This window comes from Eschrichtius robustus, chromosome 3 (genome assembly GCF_028021215.1).
Source record: "Eschrichtius robustus isolate mEscRob2 chromosome 3, mEscRob2.pri, whole genome shotgun sequence".
NCBI lineage: Eukaryota > Metazoa > Chordata > Mammalia > Artiodactyla > Eschrichtiidae > Eschrichtius > Eschrichtius robustus.
Genome location: NC_090826.1, coordinates 43,400,407 through 43,412,867, shown reverse-complemented (window position 1 = coordinate 43,412,867; position 12,461 = coordinate 43,400,407). Strand labels below are relative to the sequence as shown.

The following is a 12,461-nucleotide window of genomic DNA, read 5'->3' as shown; positions in this document are numbered from 1 at the left end:
GCAGATGCGGGGCCAAATCCAAGGCTGAACCCCAGGAGCTGTGCGAACAAAGAAGAGAAAGGGGAATTTCTCTGTGCAGCCTCAGGAGCAGCAGATTAAATCTCCACAATCAACTTGATGTACCCTGCATCTGTGGAATACCTGAATGACAATTAATCAACCCAAAATTGAGGCAGTGGACTTTGGGAGCAACTGTAGACTTGGGGTTTGCTGTATGCGACTGACTAGTTTCTGCTTTTTCTGTTTATCTTAGTATAGATTTTAGTGCTTCTTATCATTGGTGGATTTGTTTATTGGTTTCGTTGCTCTCTTCTTTTTCTTTTCATTACTTTTTTATTTCTTAATTTTAAAAATACTATTTTTATTTTTTATTTTAATAACTTTATTTTATTTATTTCTTTTTCTTTCTTTCTTTTTTTCTTCTCCCTTTTCTTCTGAGCCATGTGGCTGACAGGGTCTTGGTGCTCCAGCGGGGTGTCAGACCTGTGCCTCTGAGGTGGGAGAGCCGAGTTCAGGACACTGGTCCAACAGAAACCTCCTGGCTCCACGTAATATCAAATGGCGAAAGCTCTCCCAGAGATCTCCATCTCAACGCTAAGACCCAGCACCACTCAAAGACCAGAAAGCTCCAGTGCTGGACACCCCATGCCAAACAACTAGCAAGACAGGAACACAACCCCACCCATTAGCAGAGAGGCTGCCTAAAATCATAATAAGTTCACAGACACCCCAAAACACACCACCGGATGCGGTCCTGCCCACCAGAAAGACAAGATCCAGCCTCATCCACCAGAACACAGGCACCAGTCCCCTCCACCAAGAAGCCTACACAACCCACTGAACCAACCTTACCCACTGGGGGCAGACACCAAAAAAAAACGGGAACTATGTACCTGCAGCCTGCAAAAACGAGACCCTAAACACAGTAAGTTAAGCAAAATGAGAAGACAGAGAAATATGCAGCAGATGAAGGAGCAAGGTAAAAACCCACCAGACCAAACAAATGGAGAGGAAACAGGCAGTCTACCTGAAAAAGAATTCAGAGTAATGATAGCAAAGATGATCCAAAAATCTTGGAAACAGAATGGAGAAAATACAAGAAGCATTTAACAAGGACCTAGAAGAACTAAAGAGCAAACAAACAATGATGAACCACACAATAAATGAAATTTAAAATTCTCTAGAAGGAATCAATAGCAGAATAACTGAGGCAGAAGAACGGATAAGTGACCTGGAAGATAAAATAGTGGAAGTCACTACCACAGAGCAGAATAAAGAAAAAGGAATGAAAAGAATTGAGGACAGTCTCAGAGACCTCTGGGACAAGATTTAATGCACTAACATTCGAATTATAGGGGTCCTAGAAGAAGAAGAGAAAAAGAAAGGGACTGAGAAAATATTTGAAGAGATAATAGGTGAACATTTCCCTACTATGGGAAAGGAAATAGTCACTCAAGTCCAGGAAGCACAGAGAGTCCCATACAGGATAAAGCCAGGGAGAAACAGGCAAAGACACATATTAATCAAACTATCAAAAATTAAATACAAAGAAAAAATATTGAAAGCAGCAGGGAAAAGCAACAAATAACATACAAGGGAATCCCCATAAGGTTAATAGCTGATCTTTCAGCAGAAACTCTGCAAGCCAGAAGGGAGTGGCAGGACATATTTAAAGTGATGAAAGGGAAAAACCCACAACCAAGATTACTCTACCCAGTAAGGACCTCATTCAGATTCGATGGAGAAATTAAAACCTTTACAGACAAGCAAAAACTAAAAGAATTCAGCACCACCAAACCAGCTTTACAACAAATGCTAAAGGAACTTCTCTAGGCAGGAAACACAAAAGAAGGAAAACACCTGCAATAACAGACCCAGAACAATTAAGAAAATGGTCATAGGAACATACATATCGATAATTACTTTAAATGTAAATGGATTAAATGCTCCAACCAAAAGACATAGACTGGCTGAATGGATACAAAAACAAGACCCATAGAAATACAAATATAAGATTTTTAGAAATTTCATGTAATGTCTGAAACATTTATATTAACATATTTCCATACACCTAATTAGGGAATTAGTTATAGCTGACTTATTCCCTTACAGAAAGTCTGTAAATGATTATTTTGTTTTGAGGGGTTATCATATAAAAATAAAAAATACAAAACTGCAGATGGAAATTTTTTTTTAAGTCAGTAGTCAACAAAAGATAATGGAATCTGTTTACTTCTGCCTGCAACCACAAGTTAGTCTAATGATGTACTGTCTATTCTTCTAAATGATTAATGCTGAATTAAACACTTTCCTTCACCACTGGGCTGGTTTGTAGTAATTTTGCACTTTAATACATGAGCGAGCTCTAATGGACTGAGTTGAAAAGGTCAGCTATCAGCCCAACCACAGATGACTTCCGCTAAGACTTACACAGTTTCTAAAGTTTCTTCTAATTTAAACATTTTTTAGTGTCTAAAAATGTTGTATTTTGTCTTATGCAACTTGTATTGCTTTAAAAGTATACCCAAATAAATTTGCAAACAAATTTCATATTGAAATCATTTTGGAGAACACACTGATTAAAAGATGTCTTCATTAAAGTCCTTTGAAAGTAAAGGATTATTTTATGAAGAACTAATCATACACATATCCCTAATTTTCATCTTTAAAAAATTTAGATTTTTTCACATACCAGGTTTACTTAAGGCAAGACACCCCTTCTGTGTAGGTTAGGACATCGTAAAAGATGACCTAAGATCAAGGCCAGGATCCTTGTCTCTCTGTGTCTCACTTCTCTCATATATAAATTGGGGATACTTCCATCTAATGTATAAGGTTATGAGAGTAAAGTGGAATAACAATGTGATACCACTGGATCCAGATCAATGGTTGTCAAACTTTAGTGTGTGTCAGAATCACTAGAGAGGGCTCATTCCAGAGTTTCTGATTCAGCAAGTCTGGGGCTCAGCCAGAGATTCTGTGTTTCTAACAAGTTCCCAGGTGATGCTGATCTGGCCGGTCTGGGACCACACTTCAAGAACTACTGATCTAGACAGACCTGGGCACAATCTACTAATCCTGGGCACTTAACTTCTCTGAAACAGTTTTTCTGACTCTTAAACTAGAAATATAACTACCTCATTGTGGAGTTTAGGAATTAGGAAGTAATGCACATTGCCTGTTGAACACAGTGTCTAGTTTATAAGAGAGACAGTGGTAATAGTAGTTGTTACCACCACTATTGCTACTATTTCTACTAAGCAATGGAACATGTAGAACATAACATCAGAAAATTTTTTAATTGCATTAAACTGCACTGTAATTTAAATTTCCTTATATTTTACATTAATTCCTTTTCTGACAAAATTATAAAAGTTAATTATAAACTAGTTGACAAATTTCTATAATACCTTTTTTGTAGCAATTAAGAGAATGGCTCTAGAGCACAACTGTTTGTGTTCAAATTCAAGTTCTGTAATATACCACGTGTCTGTGGCCCCCAGTTTCCTTATCTATAAAATAAAAACAATAATAGTACCTACTTCATACGGCTGTGAGAACTGAACGGCTTAACCTACATAAACCTCTGAATAGTGCCTGGCATAAAATAAACATTTGATAAATGTAGCTATCATTATTATTATTATTACTATTATTCCAATACACTATCAGTAACATTATAAATATATATATATTTATATATACATTAAAGCATTAAATAGGTTTAATTTTATTTGAAGGTAAAATTCAAATAACTGGGTATTTTTCTAATTATTAGTATGAACTATAGACTATTTAGTCTTTTATTAGGTTGAGACATATGAACTGCTGATATGTAACTACTTGTGACTGATAAAAACAGTACGTACTTTCATATGGTTGAAGCTAGTATCTTTCACCCCAACCTCTCTGATCATTCCTTTGAGCCCGTTGATGGTTCTACCCTAGTGCACTCCAAGGTTTGGTTTTCAGCTCTCTTTTCACTCAGATTTCCCAGGAGGTTCATACCCACTACTACTACAGTTTTAACCACAGACTGAAAATCCAGAGGTTTTATCTAGCTCATAGATACATTTCATTGGCCTACATAATTGTTTTTTAAAACCTGAAGATTTAAGACTCACATATTCAAACTCTCACGCACAAAAAAATCTGGATTTCTGGCTTCTCTTGAAAAACTGGATGATCTAGCAACACTGGACAAGCATTACCAAAAGCCTACAACTGTCTGAAATTAAGTAGCAGCTACCACTTCATAGGGAATGAGTTCTCTAAATTGCTAGTCTTCAGTCAGCTTTACTCTTCACTCATTTACTTATCTGCCTAGCCCTGAGGCATTCAATTTTTCAAATTTTAATTCTACCTTCCAGCAATATGTTGATAACCACTAATCTCCATCTCCAGCCCAGACTCAGATCCAATTGGCATCACCGGCAATACCTGTGAGTCTCACAGACACCTCAAATATAAGTCCCTCACCACCTCTGTTTTAGATTCTCTATTTCAGACGTTGACAACATCCAAACAAAACAGTAAGCGAAGCCTTACTAACACGTTTACTACTCTCATTCTCTCACCTCCCATTTCCAAGCAATCAACAGTTCCTAAAGATTTATCAATACCTCCTAAAAATCTCAAGTCTGTTTTCCTCTTCTCCTTCCCCATTACCAATGCTTTAATCCCCTCAGGGCCTTAACAATCAAGGCTATTTATCTAGAGCCCCTGTCTTCCTCAGTCTCCTCTCTGCTTAAAACTCTGCTTCACTGGCTCCTCACAGACACAGGATAAAAATAAAACCTTTTCATATTAGATGTAGGCCTCTGACTATCTTTACAGCCTCATCTCCTGCCCACTGTTCTAAAGGTACCAAACATTACCCGGTAGCATCATATTTCCATACCTTTGTACATGCTACAACAACCCATCTGCCTGGTAAATTTCTGTTCAATCTTCAGAACTCTACCAGGTAGAGGAGGTAAGGAGGGAGAGGTGGGAGACAGAGCCTGGTGACAGGGGATTTTTAATTTGTATATTATATAATTCTGAACAACTCAAAATTTTTAGAACTAGTATAATTTTAAATTTTGATTATTTTAAAAAGAATTACTCGGTAACAAGAAAAACTCTGCTCTTCTGTGCAGCACTGAGTGATTGTCTCTTTTGCCACTCCATTATTTCAGTGTCCTATACATATTTCTACTACTACAGCATATTTCATACTACATTATATACTTCTTTACAAGCTCCTTAACTTCCTGGCTCATGTCTTATTAACCTGTATACCCTCAGTTCTGAGCACAGGAAGTTACACATACTATACATACATTGAATGTTTGAACACAACAGCCAGTCTAATTAATACCAAAACTGCTTTCCACACAATGTCTAGCCAAGAAGCCAAATGCAAACGACTTTGGCTGACTGATAGGAAAAGCGATCATTTTTTGCTATTGCTCAAAAGAAAAGAGCCGGTTTATAAAGATGAATTGGCAACTATTTTCTTTTTAATCTCTGAAAAATGACAGAATGAAACTGTAGTTTTCAAACCTTTTTAAAGTTCTAACATGCTAGGATTGTAATTTCAATTATTACCTAAAGGGGAAAAAAAAGAGTATTTCTTTTTCAAAACTAAAGTTAATTTAAATTAACTTTGTTTAAAGAATTTTATGGCATCTCTTTAAAACTGGAGATATTCTGAAATATCAAGTTACCAGAACTGGGAATCATTAGAATGAAAAATTATCTGTTTCAGGAAAGTTTGTTCTCTTCATGGCACCAGTCCTCTCAATTATTAACAAATGATGTTTCAGGATACAGGACATGTAGGTCAGTTAGAGATTCAAACCATAGTGGAAATGAAGGTGGTGGGTAATAGCCTGCCTACATATATTTCCATACATTTGACTTTCTTTCTTGTTACTATGGATGAACTGTCCATGCTCCCAGCCAAAGGCAATGCCCCACCTGTGTATTAGGCCCCATCCTGTCTTGCCTTCTCAAGGACACTGATCCAGTAATTCTCCCCTTTCTCTCTTGCATCATCAATTTTTCCCTCTCTACTGAATCACTACCAACAGCATTAAAACATGCTATTATTGCTCTTATCTTTAAAAAAAGATATCTGAGCTTTATCTCATTTCCCTCCTCCAGCTACTACTGTATTTCTCACCTTCCCTTTACAGCAGAACTTGAAATCACTGTCTATACCCTCATCTCTAAGTTGCTCTTCTCAAGGTTACCAATAGACTCTTAATTGTTAAAGTCTGTGATCATTTCTCAGCCCTCAACTTTCTTGATCAGGAGCATTTGACACAGCTGCTGATGCCTCTCACCTCCTAGAAACACTTTCTATCTTGGCTTCCCGGGTACCACATTCACCTGGTTTTCCTCCTCCTTTTTGGTTGCTTCTTTTCAATCCCTTTTGCTAGTTCTGCCTCATCTCTGTGTCTTCCAAATAAATGTTGGAGTGCTCCAGAGTTCATTACTTGGACCTCTTCTCTTTTCTCTCTACACTTATTCCCAAATTCACATGGCTTTAAAAACCATCTATATGCCAGTGACTCCCAAATTTATTTCTTCAGCCTGAACTTTTCTCCTGAATTCCACACTTCAACTGCCTACTTGACATCTCCATTTGGATGTCTGATAGGCAGCTAGAACTTGATTATAAGTATGTCCAAGGCTAAGTTCCTGATGCCCACCTGCCGCTCCCAAACTAGTTCCTGCTGCAATCTTCCCCACCTCAGTTAATGGCAACTCCATTCTTATTGCTCAAGACAAAAATATGGTGTCATCCTATACTACTATCTTCCTCTGACATGCTACAGTTCAACCTTCAAAAAAATATAATATCTAACAACAGACTACTACTTAGCAACATAAAAGGAACTACCAATATATGCAACAAGATGGACGAATATTAAAAACATTATACTGAGCTAAAATAAAGCCAGACAAAAGAGAATACATACTGTATGATTCCATTTATGTGAAACTCTCCAAAAAAAAAAAAATCTAATCTTTAATGATAGATCAGCAGTTGTCTGGAGCCAGAGGCTGGGAGTGGAGACTGACTGAAAGAATAAAAGAATCTTTTGGGTGATAGAAATGTTCTACATCTTGATTATGGTAGCAGTTATATGGGTAAGTAAATCTGTCAATATTCATTGGACTTTATAGAGTGTACATTTTATTGTATGTTAATTACAGCTCAATAAAGTTGATTACACACACATGCACAATTCGACCACTTCCACTACCTCACTACCCTCACTGCTACCATGTGGGAGCCACCATCATCTCTCTTCTGGATTACTATAGCCTCCTAACTAGTTTCCCTACTTCTGTTCCTGCCTCCTGCATTTTATTCTCCAAACAGTGGCCAGAGTGATACTGTTTAAAAATCACATCATGTCACTCCTCTGTTCAAAACCCTCTAATATGGCTTCTTATCTCAGTAAAATTCAATATCCTTATTGTGCCATATGAGGCCTCCCACGATGTTATCTCTTAGACCTCATCTCCCACTACCCTCCCCCATGGTTATCTGCACTCCAACCAGAACTGCCCTCCTTGCTGTTCTTCAAATACGGCAGGCACACCCTTTTGCACGTACTGTTTCCTTTGCCTGGAATGATTTACTCTTCATCATCACCCACAACAAAGCCATATAGCTTGTTCCCTCACTTCTTTCAGGTCTTTCCCTGGCCATCTAAAATTTCAAACCACCCCCCTACAAACACACACACACACACCACCTCACTTCTATTTCATTTCCTCCTTTCCTGCTTTTTTTTTTTTTTCTCCCCAAGGCTTAGCACTATTTACTTATATTTTACCAACTTATCTTGTTTATTGGCTTCCTCCTCTACCAGGCTGGATGCCCCAAGAGGGGAATTTTATGTTCACTACTGTATCCCCAGAACTTAGAATAATGTCTAAAATAGATGTTGAATAAATGATGAATGTATCTGAACAAATTCTAGCTTTCCCTTTAAGAGCTGACAGTAAGCAGAATTTGTTTTATAGATGCATCAATTGACACTTCACTTGCTTTCAAAAATTCTGCTATATTAAACTTTAAAAAGTCAACACATTTACACACATGCTAATGTGTATCATCTAAACTTGTTTTCACTTCTAATCAAGAGTATAAGATCTATCAGACATTGAAAACTTTTAACAGAGTTTCATCTATTTTCTTATAAGCAAGGACTATGAATGTGAAATAACTCATTACTGCCAAGAATATAGAGAAAGAATATTATCGAGTTATTTACAAAAGCCAGATAATCTCATGTTGCCTGAGACTCCCATAACTATTATAGTAGAAAAGTATCCATTTAAAAAATACATATACTTCATTTACCCTTGTCATTTAAATGATTCATTAAAGGAATTGCTTGTTTTATAAGCAAGCCACATAAATATGGAAGTGTTAAAGGGGAGGTCAGTTTAACATAAATAACTTAAATCAGAGAAGGTAGAGGTGCCCTTGCTCTAGGGGCCTGGGTCTCCTCTCCTTTAAACAGGCAAACAATACAGCTTCTGGAAGTCCAAAGAAGATGTCTCCTTAGTAACTGCAGAGGAGAGAATTCCATACTGCAGCCTTCACCTGCATCTAGCAGCTATTACTTGAAACACATTAAAGTATTCAACTTCATTCAAGTAAAGAGTTCCAGAGTGTGGGCATTATCTGCTTTCATTTATAAGCAGCATTATATATTTAACCTAAAAATAAAGGCCATGGGCTTTCATAATAAGATTTTAAATGTTTTATGAAATTAAATGTAGTGGAAAATTTCAGGAGGACATCATTAGTTTATAGCAGTCTGAGTAAAGAATATGACCGAACATAATAAATACTTTAAGAATGCTTTTTCCTAAAAGCATTAGAGATATCACGAGTGAGTACACTGGTTTGTCTTTATTATATATAAGCTGGATCTTTCATTTCTATGTGCCAATTTCTTAAACAAGACAATGAAATAAAATAACTTCAATATACTATCCTAGTATAGAAGGACAATAGCTGTTGGAACATCTTGTATAATATATCTGGTCACTGTTAGACTTCATAACCAAAACATTTGTAAGCTATAAATTTACTATTTCTTTATCTTGGTATGCCTAGCGTCTATCACAGTGCATTGTCACTTGTAGTTCAAAGAAACTGCAAATATTCTCAATTTTTAAGTTTCTTGGACTGCTTTAAACATAAAATAGAGGTTACTCTGGAGAGGCAAAATAGCAAAAACATTAGTAACAAAGCTAACAGGCACTCCTAATAGATGAGACGTACATTAGGACAGGATCATTAAAATTGACTTTTATTTGCTGGTTTAGAGTTTTCAAAGCAAGATGAAATGAGAATGATCATCTAGTACCTTACCCTTTCTACCGGTGAACCATAGCATGCAATGCTGAAACATAGCAGTGGCAGATGGCATTTGGTGTTATGAACTATAAAAAGGATAACAGCAGAGAAATGATGGCTGGCAGACAAGACGCAGAAATGCAGATGAAATGAATGCAAACTTGTAGTTCTTGAAGCAAAGCAAAACCTTTAAGCCAAAGGCTGCTACTAGCTTCAATTTAATTTATATTTTGAGTTTTACACGGACAAACACTGCAGCCTTCACAATCAGTCTTTGGACTTTTCATGCAGAAGCAGAGCCACACTCCTCGATAAAGAAGACCAGCAACCTTCTGCAAACACAAGCCAGCAGCAGCAGCCCATTACTTTCTCCCTTCACTGATTTTCATCGTTTCAATTTTTAATTTTCAATTGCAGCCAGATCCACAATCGTTTCAAATAGATCTGTATCCACTGCAGATACGATTAAATCCCTGCCTAACCTGCAGTACCACTTCGTCCAGAACGTTCCTGTGCACTCGTTCATGCAGGATCAGTTGCAAAACCATTCAAGTCACCTAGCAAACAACCCAAAAGAGAAGGAAAGAAGCAGCTGGGACTATGAAGAGGAAGAATCTTTTCTTTCAGCTCACCCTGGAAATGGAAGGTTTTCTGATCAACAGTGATTGTGAAGGTGCTGTCGTCCTCATCGTCTATACCAATCACAGCTCCCTGTGAAACAAAGAGCAAAATCCCAATAAGGCAAACAATGACATCAGCAATATTCACTACTGCTACAGCCCTGTAATGCTCAATGCACCGACGACACTGGAAGCAGGCTAGACACAGAAAAGGGGAATCTGAGGCTCCAGCTTTGCTTAAGAAGGAAGAACTAAACGAGCGGATGGCAGGGCACTGTAGTACTCTGCAAGGGTACTTTCTACCCTTGCTTAAGGGGCATGGATATGGTGGAGGGGGAGGAGATAAACATAGAAGCTGAGTCTAGAATGTGTTTAAGAGACAGCCACTGATCCTTTCGGAGCTTTAGATTGCTCTCTAAAATGGGAGTCACCAGGTTGTTCTGAGGCTCAAAGAACATAAGTGCTCTTCATCAGGCTGCTTCTGTGTTATATTTGTTAGTTCAGAAATGCCAGGCGACACTTGCTTCAAAACACTGTCCCAGTGGCTTCTTCAAGGTATGCTCTCAAAACCACCTGTCCATGGCTCTGCTACTGCGCTTCCACATTATACTGTGATTATCTATGTCTGCCTTCTCCCACTGAACTGCTACAAGATCTTGGAAGTCAAGGACTACTTTACTTATTTTGATACATGGCACTCAAGTACACACTCAGTATATGTTTTCTAAATAAAAGCATGAACAACTCTCCAAAAGAGGGGGGGTAAGGTAGGCCTGCATTTATAAGTTGTTTGTTTCAGGAAGGTGGATAGAGTGGGTTTTAAACTTTTTTGTTTGGTATTCAACTATATGCAGCATATTAAGACAACAGGAATTAGGAAAGCAACATGAAGCTATGCAAAATAGGGAGTCTACTGGTCAGTGTCCTTAAGAAATAAGTGTCTTAAGTATTCCAGAGAGAATAGCTAGAGAACATGGCACAGGTATAATGCTCCAGGTTGGTGACAAAAGAAGCAGCATGCCACAGACAAAACTAGGACCTTGTAAATGGGGATTGAAAGGATTTAAGGGGCCAAGATACCTAAGCCCATGAAAAAAAAGGCTACTCCTATCCCAGGAGGATTAGGTAATAGAGGCAAACATTTACAGGTTACCAACCCCCCTTCCAAAAGTTCGTTTTATGTCACTTTGCTTTTGTGAAAGACCTGCATTAGAATAGACAGTCTCCAACTTACAATGGCTTGACTTATGATTTTTCAACTTTACAATAGTGTGAAAGTGATACACATTCAGCAGAAACCGTACTCTGAATTTTGAATTTTGATCTCTTCCTGGGCTAGCGATATGTGGTGATACTCTCTCATGATGCTGGGCAGCAGCTCCCCGTCAGCCACGTGATCACAAGGCGGAACAAGATACACCGACAACCATTCTGTACCTAATCAACCATTTTGTTTTTCAGTACAGTATTCAATAAATTACATGAGCTATTCAACACTTTATTATAAAACAGGCTTTGAATGAGATGATTTAGCCCAACTGTACACTCACATAAGTGTTCTGAGCACGTTTAAGATATGTGAGCCTAAGCTATGGTGCTCAGTAGACTAGGTGTATTAAATGCATTTTTGACTTATGATATTTTCAATTTACAATAGGTTTATTGGTATGTAACCCCACTGTAAGTCTGTACCTGTTTTCACTTACCAAAAGAAATCTGGAAATTTTCCAGAAAACAGGCAAAAAGCGAAAATCGCATTCAGCATTTGCTTTGCCCTGAGCCATTACAGAGGCAGTGTTCACGCCAAATAGCAAGAGTAGAACCGCCAAGCTCCCTCCCCAGGAACTACACTCAGCGTCTCAGCATCAAGCTGCCACAGCTGTGAACTGTGTCTGTGAGCATCTGGGCTTTACCTCTATTTATTTTGCGTATCTGTTAGGAAGCTGCATCCTAAGGTAATTGCTTTTTCACTTTACCCATTTCACCTTACAAAAGGTTTCATAAGAACACTCTTCTTTCAGATAGGAGGGGAAACGTGTATTTATTTCTTCTCAGAGGCTGTCTGGATGAACCCCAACTCTATCCAAATCCCATCAACTTGAATTACCTTAGTTATTCCTCTGTATCATATTGGGTAGGGATTTTTATCCCCATTTTCACATATGGAAAGTGTATCCAGAGTATAATGACTTACCCAAGGTCATACAGAGTTAATGGCAAAACCAGACCATTGGCATGGTACCTACTTATTCCACGACAGCAAATAAAGACACACCTTAGTGGGTAAGCACGTGTGGGAGCAACTCATTCTGGTTAACTTAATTTCATGGTTAATGGAGCTAACCTTCTAACTTATGATGTATCAATTATTTGTTGAGTCATAACTAAATACAGCATATGTGCCAGATACAGCCTTGAAATATATAACAATAATGCCTCCAGTAGAGGAGATAAAACATGTAAAG

The 12,461-nt window shown here is 37.9% G+C and overlaps 1 protein-coding gene across 2 annotated transcripts in view; it reads right to left on the bottom strand.

Annotated features, from left to right (window-relative positions):
• The window catches only part of OSBPL9 (oxysterol binding protein like 9), a 167,928-nt gene that overhangs the window by 102,739 nt on the left and 52,728 nt on the right, over positions 1-12,461 (bottom strand). For both annotated transcript variants that reach the window (XM_068539862.1, XM_068539864.1), the window contains exon 3: positions 10,009-10,087. In XM_068539862.1, coding sequence (XP_068395963.1) covers positions 10,009-10,087 — 79 coding nt within the window. The remainder of the gene's footprint in view (positions 1-10,008; positions 10,088-12,461) is intronic.